At 41.7% G+C, this 17,787-nt stretch overlaps 1 protein-coding gene across 1 annotated transcript in view; it reads right to left on the reverse strand.

Moving 5' to 3' along the window:
• The window catches only part of DNAH6 (dynein axonemal heavy chain 6), a 246,436-nt gene that overhangs the window by 125,083 nt on the left and 103,566 nt on the right, over nucleotides 1-17,787 (reverse strand). The window contains exons 45-50 of the mRNA XM_084834830.1: nucleotides 15,388-15,542; nucleotides 8,378-8,609; nucleotides 2,875-3,027; nucleotides 2,445-2,585; nucleotides 1,267-1,509; nucleotides 40-207 (exon numbers count right to left, since the gene is read on the reverse strand). Of these exons, the coding sequence (XP_084690956.1) occupies nucleotides 40-207; nucleotides 1,267-1,509; nucleotides 2,445-2,585; nucleotides 2,875-3,027; nucleotides 8,378-8,609; nucleotides 15,388-15,542 (1,092 nt within the window). The remainder of the gene's footprint in view (nucleotides 1-39; nucleotides 208-1,266; nucleotides 1,510-2,444; nucleotides 2,586-2,874; nucleotides 3,028-8,377; nucleotides 8,610-15,387; nucleotides 15,543-17,787) is intronic.

The raw sequence follows: 17,787 nt of genomic DNA on the forward strand, positions 1-17,787 counted from the left end.
TTGCACCCTTAATAACTAAGAACATTTAATACTTTGTACCTGATCTGCGTTTTCTTGATCCACTGCTAATTTTTCCATCAAAGCTTCAACATCCACTGATTTCTCCTTGAGGACTGGCTCTAAAGCTGAAAGATCTAATTTCATTTTATCGACAAGTACATTTGTCTCTAACAGTTTGCTTAAGCCATTCTTTACACGATCCCGAGCCTGAAAAATAATAAAGCTTATTGTTTAATAATATATTGATTACTGTTTCAAAACTTCAGAACACATTAATATCTTAGAAATACAAAACGATGGACAAAAAACATGTAGTGTGTGGCTTCTATCAATAATACTGTGTATAACCACAGTCGGTTTAACTAAAACTATTATTGTCAATGCAGTTACAATAAAGATGTAAACATTTCCACGAATGGTTAAGCAGCAAAATCAATCATACTCAACTGGGTAGCTTCAATATTTCTTTAAAAAAAAAAAGTAATTATTTTTCAAATGAGGATAGTATACACTTCTATAAAAACTAAACACAATTTTTATGTTGAACTTCAAGACTCTAGTACAGCATTTAGTATCCAAAGCTTGTTTCACTGCAGGAGGCCTTAGAAAGCTTAGCATGTTACCAATTTTCAAGTACAAAAAGAAAACACAAATGCTGCCCACTGAGCAAGCAGTCTCCTGTGCACATAGCCTATATGGATACAGATGCACACCTGGATGGGCATGCTTACTCATATAGCCATATTCATCTGTTCCTCACAAGAACCTGTCAGATGTGTTATTTGATGCTCATGGATACACATTCCCCATATGGAGTGATGGGGGGCAAAGGTTAGAAATTTCTAGTGATGAAATCATTCATACATGTTTTCATTTTCATTAGCTAAATATTTCAGTTTTCTGCAATGATTCTATTTCTTCTTCATTTAGAGCCAGACACACACACTCATACATTTATCTCAGCTGATGTTACTGATTGCCAATGTCCACATACAAAATAATTGCATTACAGTCTCTATCACATGTGGATAGCTTCACTAAAATCAGTGATATTATATGATTGTAATATCATATAATTCATGGCACTTGAATTTCCCATAAAGTCACATAAAATTAGATTTGGATTGAAACAAACAAACAAATGAATTGTAAGGCCATTTATTAACAGACATAGATACACCCAACATCATTTACAATGTTTTTTTTAAGAAACAAGAAAAATATATGAGGGAAACAAGGCCCACTTCTCTATATAATTCAACTTACTGAAACCAGTTGCTTCCTTTTTTCACTTAGCATGGATAAGTAAAGATTGATTAACTCTAAGTAGGAGGTGGGTGTGGTATAGTAGCGCCGCCGGAGCTCAGCATAGTACTGCTCTGCCATCTCTGTCACACTCATGTGGATGTCTACACACATTATGGAAAGTTTCTCTTTCATGCGATCACTTCCAAGGTCAACATGCATAAAAAAAGTCCTTGATACAGAAAGAAGTGCTTCTCTGGGCCACTGAAGAAGAATAAAAAGGTTATCTGAATAATCTCCCTCCAGTGATACTTTCAGTGTCCCCCAAATTTTCCATCATAGACTTTCCAGAAAATGATTGCTATATTAAAAATTGGTTTGCACCTGACGCTCCACAATTATGGAGTTTGGGATCTTTCTCATTCCCAAACTTTCAGCAGGATTGGGGCTGAAAGACCTAAGGAAAGTGTGAGTGTATGCAGGCTAAGTTGTAACCTAGCATATAATGTTAGTACAACATGTTTATACTTACATGGCGTGGAAGTAAGGCAAGTGCTTTAATTTATAGTTTGAGCAATTTCAAAGGAAGCAAAAAGATAAAACCAAGCAGAATTTATCAGCAACATTAACATATTCTACCTGAGAGACACAAAAAACGTTAATGCAGGTTGTTAGTCAAGCTATGTTAAGGATGTCCTTTATCTCTCAGCACTGTATCTTGGAGTTCGGTGCTGGCGAAAGAACGCTTCATGACCGGGCAAAATTGATAAAACCTGGGATTAGAACTTCCACCAAATGTCTCATAAAGTGAAATTCTGAGGTGAACTTGGAAGGATCCAAGGAATTTTGAGAGAAGCACAACTATTTTCAATAAAACTAGCAACATTTCCAAGGAGGTCTCTGCAAATCTCTAGTTAAGAATTGAAAAGAGAAATATTACTGATTCTAGTATGTGAAGGAAGAAAGTTTGCTCAAAAGGTCTGGATGAAGAGAGAGGCCAAGGACCATATTACCATTTCAACATGAGCAAAATTATATAAACTTTTTATTATGTTAGAGGCTATAAACTATGTTACAGAATGTAGGCAATAACCATAAACTTAACTGGGAAATAGCAGCTGAAGATAGGTCACATATTCTCAAATAGGAATTGTGTTATCTCAACCTTTTAACAAAAATCTTCAATTGAAATTAATTACCTGCACAAACCAGTCAATTGTGCAGCAATTCACAAGAGATGGAAACATTCGGCACCGTGCCCGGAAAGCATCTCCGACAGGGCTCATGCACAGAACAATGTGTAGCTTCTGGCGGACTCGATTAATAAAGTATTGAAATACCTGAGAAAATGCAGCCACAAGTGTTAATTCAAGGATAAGAGAAAAGCACAACAATAATGAGGTTGTTAGCACAAATAAAATCGAGAAAACAATAGGCTGGGTGACGTCATGGGTTATTTCCATCTCTAACCCCAGTGATCACTCTCTGATCCTGACTGAGAACAGCAGCAACATTAAAAGTAATTTCCTCTTCTTTTCAGAGCTGATAATTACACATGTAAGTTTAAACAGTCTCTATTACTAAAAAGGATTCAAATAATGCATTTAAAGTAATGTTTATGTGTCTTACCTCATCCCTGTTGCCCTCCGCTATACCCACTTCTTTTGCTTTGGGTCGGGTAGCTGCCATAACAAACTCCAATTCATCCTTTTCAAACAGATTAGGTACCTCTCCAGAATTCAGAATATTGTTTATATCTTCTAGAAATTCCTCTACAACAATCTATAGATTTTATAAACATCAGGTGTCAAAGAAGGTGTTATATAGTTTATTTTATTTATTTATTTACAATATTTCTATATCGCTCCTCATCAGAAGATCTCGGAGCGGTGAACAACATGATAAGAATAAAACAATGGTTAAAAGAGTTTAAAAAGTTAAAACATTTTTAAAAAGACAAATCCCAACGAAGTGGAATTCAACAACCACAGCTGGTCATGCAAGGAAGGCCTCTTGAAAGAACAATGTCTTCAGGAGGCGCCGGAAAGAACACAATGTTGGTGCCTGCCTGATCTCTAAACGCAGGGAATTCCACAGGAAGGGGGCCACTACACTGAAGGCTCTTCTCCTGGTGGACTCCAACCGGGCCACAGGTCCATTTGGAACCACCAGGAACATGCCCTCTGATGACCTCAGTGACCGGGCAGGTTGGTAGGGAAGGAGGCGCTCTCTCAGGTATCCTGGTCCCAAGTTGTTTAGGGCTTTGTACACTAGTTAAAAAAGAACCTATAGTCAGGAAATAAAGGTAACAGCGAATTATGAGTAAACATTGTAAGAAAACCAAGTTATTTGATCTAAAGTTATTTTCACCTCAGCTTTGCTGCTTGGAGTGTATAGGATCTTGACACAGGCTTATTTACATTACATGGATATAAATAAACTGATATGTAGGTGAAGCAATGCACATAACACAGCACTCCAATCATGTGACTGACAGGCTTAAGTCAATTCTCAAGACCCTCCAATATTTTTTCTCTTTCGTATAGCCCAAACACTGAGTAAGAGAGATTATGCCAACATCTTATCATGCCTATCAAATCCCTCTTTTTTAAAAGGTTAAATTTCCCAGACACCCCATAAAATTCAAGAGAGCTTGGAGAAATTCAAAGGATTCGACTTTGTGTCAAGGTAATCTTGAAGTACATACAAAAATCTTCCTTTTCAATAGGGATTCAGCATTGTTATATTGTTCCATGGCATTCTAAAATATAATTTCTCTTCAGTTTGATTAATTCCTAGAATGCTCGTCTTGCTGTTCAGGTTCTTCACTAGTAGTTGTTTGCAATTTAGTTCATCACATGCAATTAACTTATTCACATGGGATGTGGCTTTGGACAGTCTGACTGCACGTTTCATAATATCCTCTCTTTTGTTCCAATTAGGGTGAGATGCTGATTTTACTCAACGTCTTTGAAAGACATCAAAGACTGTGAAATAAAGCCATCCATGTATCTAGAAAAAATGAATCTTACAAGGACATGGAATGGATGTCTTTTCATTCCAAAGAATGCCAGACTGAACAATTCTCTGATTGGTAAGGACCAATTCATAAGAAGCAATGAGTTTATCATTTGCTAAGCTTAGATTGTGAATAAAGAGACACAAGCTTTGTCCTGGGAGAAGGCAGGAAATGAATTGGAAGGGAAGATCTACAGAGGCAAGCACCCAGGCAAAAAATCTTGGTCCCATGATCCCTGCCTTTCCTGGGTGGTGGTGACTAACCCATTCTTCAATGCCTCCTCACATTAAAGACGGAATCAGTGTTTAGAGATGGAGAGTGCACTTCCTGTTCCTCTGGTTTCCAACTTACATGTGACTATTCTCAACTTGGGTTAAAATGAAATGGATGTGTTCGTTAAGACCTCACAATTAATAAAGGTAATATAAGGAAGTTTAGGAGGGTTCCTAGATTCATTTTTACCAGGCTTAACGAAAGTCTGACATAATAGCAAATGAAAGCAGAGAGTAGTGGCGTGGGGGGGAGAATTTGTGGAATACTGAAGAGGGCTGGGGGGGGGCAAGCTATCCTGCAACCAATAACCTAACCCTGGTTAGGATCACATCTGCACCAGCCTTTGTAGTCATGTTTGGTCATGATGGGCAAAAATGGCCCCTCCACATTTGTTGCCCCATTTTCAGGCAGTAAATTTAGCAGGGGGATTTCAGTCAGTGGTGGCAGAAATTTAATTGAAAGTTCGTGTGGTAAGACATCATGGCAGCAGTGGTGGCAGCTCCTTCTTTTTCTTTTTAAACTTCAGTTCCACTTCTTTGACAGTAGTGGAGCTCTTCTTAGTGGCTCTCACCTGTTGACCACAATCCCCCCTCCCCCGCAAATGCCATGTTTATCATTCTGAGGGGAAAATGGCAGCCCCCATCCCCCCCCCTCAGAATGTCTTCAAATGACACTAAGTCCAGGATGGTGTTTTTTTTTGCGGGGGGGAATGCCAGCCATCTGGTGGCTACTGAAAAGAGGCTTGCTATCACCAAGGTTGGAGAACTGAAATAAGGTTTAGTGGGGAATTATGCTGCCATCCCAGGTCTGGCTTTGTCACGAAGTAGGGTGAGTCGCCTGCATCAGGCAGTGGAGTGGTGAATTGTGCTGCTCCTCCCCCCGTCTGCCCCAGGAGGACCTGCTGCTGCTTCCACTGTGTACTCTACAGAGCCCTGCCAGCCACAGCAATAGAGCAGGGCTTACTGAGCGGCTAGCAGGGCATACTGGAGCAGCCGTCTGCCTACTCGCTTTGTCGCACAGAGAGACGCACAGCTGGAAAACGCAGCTACCTGGATCTTGTGAGATCTAGGTGAACGCTTGCAAGAGCCCTGCAGCCACTTCTTCCAGCCATGTGGCTCTCTACATGACAAGGCAAACAGAGGGTAGGCGGGGGGCAGCAAAGGTAAGGGGGCGCAGATTGGGGGTAGTGGGTGCGATGTTGCGGTGGTGGGAAGGGGCACAATGCAGCAGTGGCATGTGTTCTCTCTCACCTCAGATGGTAAGAGATCTTGCAGCAGGACTGCGCTATCCCCAATTTTGAGTTGAAAATTTTCGATATGAGAAGTTTGGGCTCAGCATTAAAATAAATTCAACTTACAAATTAGATGTATTCTTGCTTCATACACAGGATGTATTTTGGTTGTTATTTATTTGCCCTTTCTGACTATAAGGTAAAGTTTTATTATGATGGTTTCAAACGTTTTACATATTTAAAATGTCTTAAGAAAAAAATAAACTAGTGAGCTAGGTCTTTGGCTTGCACTATCCACTCATTTCCTATTCATTTTTAATTTCTGGGAAAGATTTATATCCACAGAATCTTTTCTATGGAGGGAAGGTTGAAGCATCTGTTCTGTCCTGAAGCAACATAAACAAAAAGACAGTTTCTTTACCCCAACAATCTTACAGTGCAACATCTCTTCAATCTCTGTAAACACCATGCAATAGCACCCAAATCTATAACTCCCTGTCACATGGGGCTTTTATCCTGCTATTGAGATGGCTCTCTCACGGACGTTTGTGGGCTCTTTAGATGACGCCGTTACCCTCCAGGGTGTCTCCCGCAATTCTCCCCAGCCTACGCCATGTTTTACCCAAATGCAAAGCATGTGGTATTTTTTCTACCCCACGGAACAGGAGCGCCATGACCTCCCTATGAAATTCTCCAATAGCGGAAGAAACCACTCTATCTGCCTGCTGTGGGCATTTGTTTTCAGTTGCTGGGGGCGCATGTGGTCAGGATGACAAAGGCATTGAGGATGGGAACGGGGCGTGCAGGAGCAGATTTGGCAGGCTGGAGGGCAAGAATCGCCCGCCAATTGCAACTCCTGCCTCCGCTCAAGTCTTGCTGAGGAAGGACTTTCCTCGATTCCCAGGTGTCTGCCATGGAACTGCTTGAGCACATTTCTCAGTTGGAGGGAGAAGAGGGTAAAATGTCTCCCTGCAACAAAGGGAGACACATCTGATCCCCCACCCCACCAAGCTCAGAAGCAACATCCTCTGTTGATTCAGAGCACCCCATCAAGTTCAATGGGGCTTCCTCTCAAGTAAGTGTGCCGAGGGTTGAAGACTTACAGGGCAATCTTATGTCTGCTCAGAAGTAAGTCCCATTGAGTTCAATGGGGTTTACTCCCATGTAAATATGTCAAAGGTTGCAGACTTATGGCACAATCTTACATTTTATGTCTACTCAGAAGTAAGTCAGAGGTTTCCTGGAGGCTGTGAGAAAAGAGTACAGCAGAAGTTAAGCTATGGAAACAAGTAACCCCACCCCCCGCTCCTTTCCATACATGCCCGTGGAGAGAGGGAGGCACTCCCTCAGTTCAAACCACGTGTCTGCTGTGTAGAGGAACCCTTCCTAATCCTACGAAGAAACCAAAGGCAGGACATTCTGGAAAGGATATGGATTTTTGCAGGGGTTTTGCTTAAAGTAGAAACACCCTATATCTTCTTCCAATATGCTTTTCACTGATGAAACCATCCCATAGTAATGAAGCAGTGATCTTAGGGATGGACCCTTTGAAATGTTTTGACATAATCACTATTTTAATTTTAATTCTCGAAGCATACTTTTGCTGCCACCTCCCTTACCATTTGGTTTGAGAACAACTGTATATTGACTCTCACAAAAATATCTATTTTGAGCCAGCCTTTTCATTGTCTCTTATTTTTCAGTATATTCTCATATAATTGTCCTAAGCATCCAAACACTTTTTATATTACCACATGTTCTACAATTATCCCCATCCACACCATGCACACCTTACCTCTTTCCTTGGCTAACACTGGTGTATGGGTTCAGGATATCTAGCAGTCCTCTCTAAATTTGGTTGAAAATAATGTCCTGACATCTAAATCTCATGTGCTTTGTCTCCCTTTAAACCATATTTACTTTTACTCCCTACTTTTGATTTTATTCTTATCTTCCCACAATGTGTTATACATTTTGGTCTCTATAACGATCTCTCTTATAATGCTTCATTTACTATTTATTTAATTTATAATCACTTTACAGTCTTTAGAGGAGGGGCTATAGCTCAGTGCTGAAGCACACGCTTTGAATGCAGAAAGCCTGGATAGGCACCCCAACACAGGCTGCTGACATCAACAGGGATGCCTATCCAGTCAGCAGTCGTGCATTGTGGGCCCCCAGCTTGATCTCTATTACTTTCGTCCAGTACTGAGAATTAGGTGTGAGAATTCTTCTCCCCACTTGATTCCCATGTAGCAGCGACTGGCAGTTTCACCTAGTAAACCACCAGCCTGGTTTACTAGGTGAAACCAGGCAGCTGATGAAAAATGGCAGCCATCTAAAAACATCAATAAACATAATAAATGTGTGATAAATTTTAGCTACCAAAAATGTTCTAAAACATTAATAAAAAGGTTCATCTCTCTTCCAGAAAACCATTTCCTATTGCTATCAGTTCTTTGAACTTCAGACATTTAATGAAACTGATCATTCCCTTCCTGAAGCATTTGGTTTGTATAAACAGCAGTGTATAAATCATGTAGCATTTTATTACATAGATAATATTTTGGCTGCAAAGTGAATTTCATTTTTATTTCAGCTTTTCATACCTGTGTGTCTGTAAAAAGGAAAACCATATCTCTGTCTTCCACCCCTGCCATTTTATATAGCTTCCGAAGGTCTTCATGAAAAGAGTCATAGCTATAACCACGGCTTAGTTCTATTTGAAAGCATTTGTAGCCACATATATGAGAGGCTAATCTAGTTAGAGACTGTTTGCCTGTGCCTCCAACTCCAACAAGGAGAGCATTTCCTCTTTCCTGACGAATCATCCTAGCAATTCTATGGAGAAAATTGAACACAAGTTTGAAGTTGTTAAAATTAATTAAAGCAAGATGCCCTTCCCACTATCCTTCTTATCTGCTGACATACTGTTAAAACTAGAACTGAGCCAGAATTTCTCAGAATACATTTTTCTGAGAAAATTTAAGAGATGTTTCTTTTTCAAACCCTAGAAAAAGACCACTTTACAAAAATTTTCTTGAAATGCTCTCTACTTCTTTGGGAAGGCTGCGATCCCACCCTCACCCCCTCATGCCCTCCATTTGCAGCAACAGCAGCAGCAAAAAGAACCTTAGGGGAGAAAAGAAAGCATCTGTGCTACGACCTCTACTAATAGCAAACCCACGCCCCTGCAAAACTGTTCGGAGAATTTCTCTCACCCTGGAGAAATTCTCTGTCCACAAATATGGTGGAGAACTTTGAGAGGCTATTTGTGCAAACATCTATTTTAATCAGAATTATAGTATAGGTTTCTATAAGAGGCTTCTTTGCTCTATGCTGTTGTGAACTTAAGCAATGGAATCATGATATCATGTTGCAGACATTTCTGCCTATGTCTTAGAGCCCAAACTATATGCTACATGCAATCAAGGGCTGCTCCTTCATTATGGCATACATGTATGCCCCCATAAACATATATTTGGATCCCAGGAGGAAAAGCTGTGGGTGGGGGGCAATTTGGAGTGAGAAAATGGTAGGTGGGGCAAAGGCCAAGCACCCTTCCCCTGCTACTTCTCTGCTTTCAATCACTCTTTCCTGAAGTGGCCTTTCACAGGGAAAGGGGCCATCAGGCTACTGTTAAACACATTTGCATTGAACTTTGGCCCCACTGTTTGGTTCATACAATTACCAGAGCAGCAGGCAAAAGCCCCGTCTCCCAACCAATTTCTAATTTAATGTGTCACATGGACACACTATGGGGTCCTACATTTTAAGGTCTAATTCACATGTGATTCCCTCTCAGGGGTGTGTATGGCAATCACATAAATCAGTCTTAAGTATATGCCTGCTGTATAGGCAGAGGGAATGACTGTAAGACTCAGCAGGCCTCAAACACAACTGTCCTTCATTTATCACACACAGAACTGAAGAACTTAGCAGAAGCTCCACACACTATTGCTACTCCCAACTCTATAGGAGTTGCCAAGGTTCAAAACAATAAGCCATGGTACAACCCCCCGCCCCGCCCCCCCCATGATACATAACATCTCTTCCCCCTTAGCTATCATAGTCTTCCAACCAACAAGGAGGTACCCTTTCATGGCACAGTCTCTGCACTTGACTAATAGGTGTAGATTGCTCAGATGACTTTCTCTCAGTAACTGCCGTAGGTAAGGAAGTATTGCTCCCGTCACTTAGTGGTTCTGGCACTTCAACTGGTGGTTAGAGAAACACATCTGTTCCAGATAGATCTTCAGCAGCAACCTCTGCTGATGACAACCCATTCTGGCCAGAAAGCCTTCTCAGCTGGTCAACATGGTGATGCCACACTGACCCATCTACACACTGGACCCTGTATGATAACAGGTCCAGTCACCTCAATGATAGAGGAAGGAACTCACCTTGGTCTAGTACCATAGTTCCTAGCAAACACCTGATCTTGTGGGGCAAATGAACAGGGAGTAGTTGCTGAGAAGGCAGCATCCAGAGCTTGTTCCCGTTTGCTTTGTAAGTCTTCAGCTAAATCTGGGTGGAGACAGTCAAGGCAAGTATTTAGGCGCCGCCCCATAAGTAACTCTGCAGCACTGACTCCTGTTGTTGCACAAGGAGTAACATGCTCAGCAATGAGAAACCTGGCAAGGCGTGTTGGCCAGTCTCCTCCTGCAATGTGTTTCAGGGAATCTTTTGTTGTCCGCACCATCCGTTCAGCTTGGCCATTTGCTCGGGGATGACAAGGTGCAATGGTGGCAGCCTGAATAAGGTTCTTGTCCGCAAATGATTTAAATTCAGCAGATGTAAAAGCAATCCCATTGTCTGAGACTATAGTATCAGGCAACCTATGGGTTGCAAATAAAGTAGTGCAGTGCTGTGATTGTTGCAGTGGCTGTTTGTGATGGTACTAAGCCACTTTGAGTAAGAATCTACCACAACCAAGAAGTTTTTTTCCTTGAAATGGTCCTGCAAAATCAATATGGAATCTTGACCAAGGCTTCTTGTTACTTCCCATGGGAAGATACGGGCCCTTGGTAGATTGTTCCTAGTGGCTTGACAAGTACTGCACTTATTTACAGTTTTTCAATATCTAAGTCAATACCTGGCCATCAGACATAGCTTCTGGCCAATGCTTTCATACAAAGGATCCATGGATGAGCTGCATGCAGTGTGGTCAAGATGGTTTGATGACTCTTATCTAGAATAACAACCTGGTTTCCCCATAGCAGACATCCCTTATGAGCAGACATCTCATGCTGATGGTGTTTGAATGGCTTAAATTCCTCTGGCAGTTCCTCATGTGGCCATTCCCTCTATACCCAGTTTAAAACATGAGCCAGTACAGGGTCTTGAGCAGTCAGCCTAGCAATATGATCAGCCTGAAGAGGTAGGTGAGTCAGGAACAGCTTCTAGTATCAAGACTTCCAGTGGAGGAGGTACAACAAAATCTGGAATTTGAAGTGGTACCCGACTCAATCCATCGGCATTAGCCATTGCCTTTCCTGGTATGTTGACAAGTGTATAATCATAAGCATTGAGCAGAATGCTCCAGAGCTGCATGTGAGGTGATAGTATGCAGGGAGTAGGCTTACCAGGACAGAAGATTCCTAAAAGAGGCTTGTGATCTGTGCTTATTTCAAAAGCATGGCTACAGAGATGTGGAACTTTTTGACTCCTGCAATAACAGCCAGGGCTTCTCTGTCAATTTGTGCAAAGTTTCGTTCAGTGGATGACATAGTCCTTGAATAATAAGCAGTTGGTGCCTCTGTACCATCTGGGAATTTGTGGCTTAGCAAAGCACCAACCCTGTAAGAAAAAGCATCAGTAGTAAGGATTAGTGGGGCGTGGGGTCTGTGTGTTTCATCATAATGTACAAGCACAGAATTTGAACTCAACAAGTGTTTGACATTCTGGAAAACATTCTCATGCTAGCTGGTCCATTTCCATGGAACTCCTTTTCCCAGCAAGCAATGCAGTGGCTCTGCAATGTGAGTCTTTTGTGGAAGAAACACATGGTAGAAACTGAGAAGTCCCAAGAAGGCTTGAAGTTCCTGATTTGTTTGTGGAGCAGGTGCATCATGAATTGCACGTACTTTTTCGTCAGTGGAGTGAATGCCAGAAGCATCAATATGATAGCCCAAAAATGTTACGCTGGAGGTTCCAATTTCACATTTCACCTTCTTTACATGAATGTTGGATGTGTCAAAACTATATAGGACTTCCTGAAGTCATTCAGCAAGCTCTTCCTCTGTTGATCCAAAGAGCACGACATCATCAAAATATAGTGCAACACCTGGAATTCCAGATAGTGGGGTTTCCATGAATTCTTGAAACAGTCCAAAGGCCATAGAAATTCCAAATCGCAGACGCTTTACTCAGAATGTCCCTCGATGTGCGATTATTGTTTGGGCATCTGCTGTAGCATCATTGACAACCAATTGTTGATATGCTTGGGCCAGATCAAGTTTTGCAAAGACCTTCCCTCCACCAAGAACAGCGAGGAGTTGATTGACAGCAGGCACTGGGTATGGATGCTGCTTAAGTGCTTTATTCACAGTGCACTTGTAATCCCCATACAGTCTCACCTTCCCATTAGGCTTTAACACCAGCACAATGGGCATAGCCCACTTGGGTCTGCATAACTGGTTCTAGCACACCTTGCTTGATGAGGTGCTCAAGCTCTTCTTCAATTTTTTCCTGCAATGCAAAAGGCATATTCCTGGCTTTAATGCAAATTGGTGCAATAGATGGATCCAGATGGAGTGACATTGGCTTCCCTTTGTATTCTCCCAATTCTTCAGAAAATACCCTTGGTATTTGATTTCTATTAACAATTGCTGCAAGCCACTCTGTAGTAAAGGCATGAATTCCTTGAATGCCAATCCTTATTGATAAGAACAAGTTTCTCCCCAAGAGGTTTTTCCTCTGCCCCTCCAGAATTATGAGTGGAAGCTTCCCTTGGAAGGAGCTATACTGTACGTCTACAGTGCAGCAGCCAACAATACTGACCTTCTTTGAATTGAAATCATGCAAATTGCATGATGGATTTGACAACTTTGGAGCAAGGGTCCCAGAAAACATGTGCCTAAAGGTGTCTCTGTTGATTATGGATACCCCAGACCTCGAATCCACTTCCATTTTGCACTTCTGGCCATTGATTAATACTGTTGCATACAACACAGAATCATGAGGTTCCTTGCCACAGACCTTCTGAATGTGATATAGCTGTTGAGTTTCATCACCCCGTGGATAATCAACCCAATGAGATGCTAGGTGGAGTGACTCTTTGCTATAGTTCCCTGGCCTTGTGCTGACAGGTTTTGAATGGCAGATTTGCTCAAGGTGACCCATCTTCTTGCAAAACCTGCATTCAGCATACTTGAATCTGCACAGAGAGTGCTGATGGGGTCCTCCACAGCCTGAGCAGGAATAGGTAAGCCAGGGCCTATCTGCAGATTTTATGGAGGGTGCATTTCTTGTGTTCTGTTGACACTGCGGCTCAGAATTCTCAGCCTGTTTGCTCTGGATGGCATTTACATCATCTGCATCTCTCTTGAGTTCTGTGACATATAGTGATGCAGTCTCACTGGCTAATGCCTTTTCTTGAGCCATTGCAAATGTTAAGTTTGGCTTGGACAGGAGGCGTTGTTGTAGTGCTTCATCATAAACCCCACAGACAAGGCGATCCCTCAACATATGCTCTAGAAAATCACCAAAGTTGCAGTCTTGAGAAAGATGACACAGTTCTGCAATATAAGTAGCAATGCCCTTTCCAGGTTGCTGCATTCATTTGTGAAATGTAAATCTCTGCACAATAACTGAGGGATTTGGTGAGAAATGTATCTTCAATAATCCTAAAAGTTCATCAATCAATTAGTTTTGGGTGAGGCAGGAGCAGTGAGGGATCTTATTATGGCAAATGTCTGTGGCCCACAAACAGTCAAGAGCACAGCTCACTTTTGTTCAGCATTAGCTATCTTATTTGCTTCCAGACAGATTGAAAGCTGTTCTGCATAAGAAACCTAGGAAGCAGACATCAAACATCAAACCCTTCGATCTGTCCAAAAGCAGCCATTTTGATTTTAATTCTTTTTTAAAACATAGGAGTTGCTCAAGTTCTTAAGTAGGACTAGCTGACTGCTTACCAGTTAGATGTGTAAACGGATTCACAGTCCTCGCTCCCTGTATAGCTTTCAGGATCCCACCTTAGTTGTCACAAATTGTTGTATAGGTAGAGGAAATGACTATACGACTCAGCAGGCCTCAAACACAACTGTCCTTTATTTATCATACACAGAACTGAAGAACTTAGCAGAAGCTCCACCCATTGTGGCTACTCCCAACTCTACAGGAGCTACCAAGGTTCAAGACAATAACTAAGCCACAGTACCCCCCGCCCCCCGGATACATTAACAGTGCCTTTGCATGGAGTACCCACGTCATACAGAGCCATTATGTGCTCTCTACAACCCTGAGCAGTGAGGCATTTCAGGGACAATGCTACCCAGGTTTGGCTTCCTTTTGGAGGTGAAATCACTGCTATTTTTGTAATATTTGGTTTAATTACCAATATACAAGTACACTAGTACATCGCTGGAGGCAAACAGCATAAGCACTGGAAGGCAGCTGTTCCACTACGTCAGAATCCCAGAGAGAGACACCTGCACCCTCCAAGTGCCTTCAGCTTACAGTTCTCTCTCAGCTTCTCTCTGTCTCTCCAAAAATTGGTTTCTTTCACACATACATAGACCCTTGCTTAGCTGGGGTGGGGAAGAAGATAAGTCACCGTCCCCAAATGGCTCTCATGTTCCAAAAATTCTAGCAATGATCTCTGTACATTTTCCAACCATCAGCACCTACCAAAGACCATCAATCACCCATCCTGAGCCCTTCACCTAGGGCTTCCCTGATAAAGGGCAAGGCTGGCACAGTTTGGCCAGTGTTCATAATAATACATTGACCTGGTACACATGTAATGACAAACCAGAGTATAGGTTGAGTATGAGTTGAATATGGGTTGTTGAATCCTGGGTTGTAGTTACATGCAAGCCCAGAACTATTGGTTAACCATGAACAAGCCAGGAAGAGAACACATGGTTTACTGTAGGGTTGTGAACTCTGGGTTGTTTTAACTATGTGTTGTTATGTACGAACCCAGAGCCATAGGTTGTTTTGCCAGGCTACAGAGGCAGAGGGCAAGAGTGTTTTGTTTTTTTTAAAGGCTGCTCCATATGCCAGTACTACAGCGCCACAAAGGCGTTTGGGAAACTGGGAGGGAGTAGATTAAGAAGGAGAGAATCAACCCAGGAATTAAAAATCATGCTGCGATTTGCATGATTATCTGGCAGACAAATCATGGGTAAACTCTGAGTAAGGCAACGACCCATACTGAGAGTTGTCATTACATGTGAACCAGGTCACTAGATGCATGGAGGTAGAGGGGTACTCATTCCTTCATCACATGAATTGGAGCCATGCATAACAAGTTATGAAGTTTAAACAGTTAAAGTTGAAGCTTTTTACAGAAATGTAGTTTATACTAAATATTTATACTGACACTGCTATTAATTATACAATAATTTATTTATACTATTGATATTCAATTAATGGCAGGATAATTAATTACCTTGAAACATGCTCTATGGCATCTTGGAAGAATACCAGCTTTACTTCCTTGGAGCTTGTTATATTATAATCATCCAGATAGTCTTGTAAAATCCCCATAATCTTTTCCATGTCAGGTAGCTCTTCATAAAGTCGATCAGCTTTATCAATTCCAATCTAACAGGAATCATTGAGAAAAATAGCATGAATAAGGTCAAAAGGAATGGCAATATAATGAAATTCCAGCAGATGCTAACTGCAAAGAAGCTGCTCTTAATGGTGACAGAAGAAGTCAATGGAAATTCTAGCAAATTAAACATGGAAGAGTTTTGCAGTCCCTTGAACAAAAATAACTTCTCATCCTGGATATATTAGTTAACATTAAACATTAGATGCATGATCCTTCCCCTCTGTGAGTGCAGATACACATGTAGGAGGATATTGGAATATGGCCTCTTTCCCTGCTTCTCCCCATCTGACTCCCAGCCATCCATACATGCAAAACACCACAGCACATTGGCCATTACTTTCATCAAGCCATTCCTTTCCTTCCCGGGACAGTCACTTTAGAACATGCATTACTTATGTACAGAGCCCTAAGGAGGAAAGTGACAGCTAGATGCAGATGGAAGGCACACTTGGGCCTCAGACTGAAAATCACAAACAGCATTTATTGGTTTATTACTTATTTAGAAACTTACATTCCACCTTTCAGCTACAAAAGTCCTTAAGGCAGCTTAAGCATGCTACAGTGTGCTCACTGACCAGCTGGTGTGGCCGGAAAGAGGCCTCAACAAGGCCTATACTGATCCATTATCCAGTGGCGACCAGATGGGGCAGGGTCATGCTCAAGCCTTTTTAGCTAAGTGCATTTTTCATTAGCTCATTCATTTAATAAAATGCTTATCATGTTGCCTTAGTTTTGCCTAGATTAATTTCTTGCTAGTAATCTTGCTCCCTTTCTTCAGAGTAGTCTCCTACCTAAACATTTATGCTGCCCTTTCAAACCATGTTCGGCAGGGAAGTATTCCAAATTTGTGCGAAATCTTGCTGATTCATATTCAGTAACAACTGTATTCTCCACCAGTTTTGGTGAAATATCATTACAACAACCATTTCTGAATCTTTTATTTGGGTTGTACCCCAAATGTTTAGAAAATCCAACATCTTCTTCCACATTCCTATTTGCTGAAGTTGGTTTCTACTGAAACCCTCAACACATATTTATTTCCTTATTTATTACATTTTGTGTTGAATCCACTAAATTGTAAGTTTGCAGGCAGGTTTTATTTATCTTTGTACAACATCTGGAAAAGTTAAGCACTTTATAAAATAACAAGAAGCAATATTTCCATCAAATTAGTTTACAATCTAAGATACATGATACAAAAGGAAAAAGGAATAGGGAGGGAAAGTGAAAAAAGGAAGTTTTCTTACCATGAAGTCCTGTTCTCAATATTTTCTGGAGAGCATTCCAAAACCTTCAGGTTAGCCCCTCCCTCTGGATGGCAGGCAATTGAGTTGATTCTCTCCAGAGGATGGGGCTATCCTACCTTCTCAAACCAGAAAGGGAAAGCAAGGCAACCCCATCACCCCCACACTACCAAAGAGAGGTAAAAAACCCTTAACAAGGTACCATCAGCATTGAAAAGAAAAATTAAGCAACTGATAGCCAACCATAACATGCAGGACAAGGAGTCAAGGACTCTTCCTGGAGTCCCTGACTACCACCCTCAGAAGTACAGCAAGGCATAACCTTGTGAAGATCACTGTCCACTGAAGACAAGGGAGGATGGAATGACCTCCACTAGAGAACAGAAATTCATGTTAAGAAAGCTCCACTTTCTCCCGTATCTTCTGGAGGATATTTCAGAACCTTTGGAATGTGTAAGAGCTGAACCATCCCAGGGTGGGACAGAATTCAGGTAACATGAACCCTCTGAAACACTGTTCTGAAGGCAGCATCACCAGAGCCAAAGATGTCAATCTTACCATGTTTTGAAAAAGCGTACAGGGAAGCACAGGTGGCTGCCCTATGTATCACCTCCATGGAGACAGTGTCCTAGAAGGCTGCCTTAGTGGCTACCTCACGAGAGAATGTGCTGTAATTCGGGAGGGGGGAGTCTTCCCTAGGGACTGGTATGCCAGCGCAAGACACTCTCTCAGCCAGTGCAATAACGTGAAGGCTGACTCAATCTACCCCAAGGTTTTGTCCTGGAATTATATGAACATTCTTCTGCACTGTAGCCATCCTTTCTAAATAGGAACAGAGCACCCATCAAACATCCAATTCGTGTCAAGCCTGTTCCAGGGGGTCTAAGGGGCTGAAACAAAATGGTGGCAAAGTAATCTTCTGCATTATGTGGAACACAGATTTAACCCTTAGACAGGAAGGAGCATTCTGTCCAAAGGACCACCTTCT

This window comes from Heloderma suspectum, chromosome 2 (genome assembly GCF_057233095.1).
Source record: "Heloderma suspectum isolate Gila_16-S chromosome 2, 16-S_ref, whole genome shotgun sequence".
In the NCBI taxonomy this organism is placed as follows: domain Eukaryota; kingdom Metazoa; phylum Chordata; class Lepidosauria; order Squamata; family Helodermatidae; genus Heloderma; species Heloderma suspectum.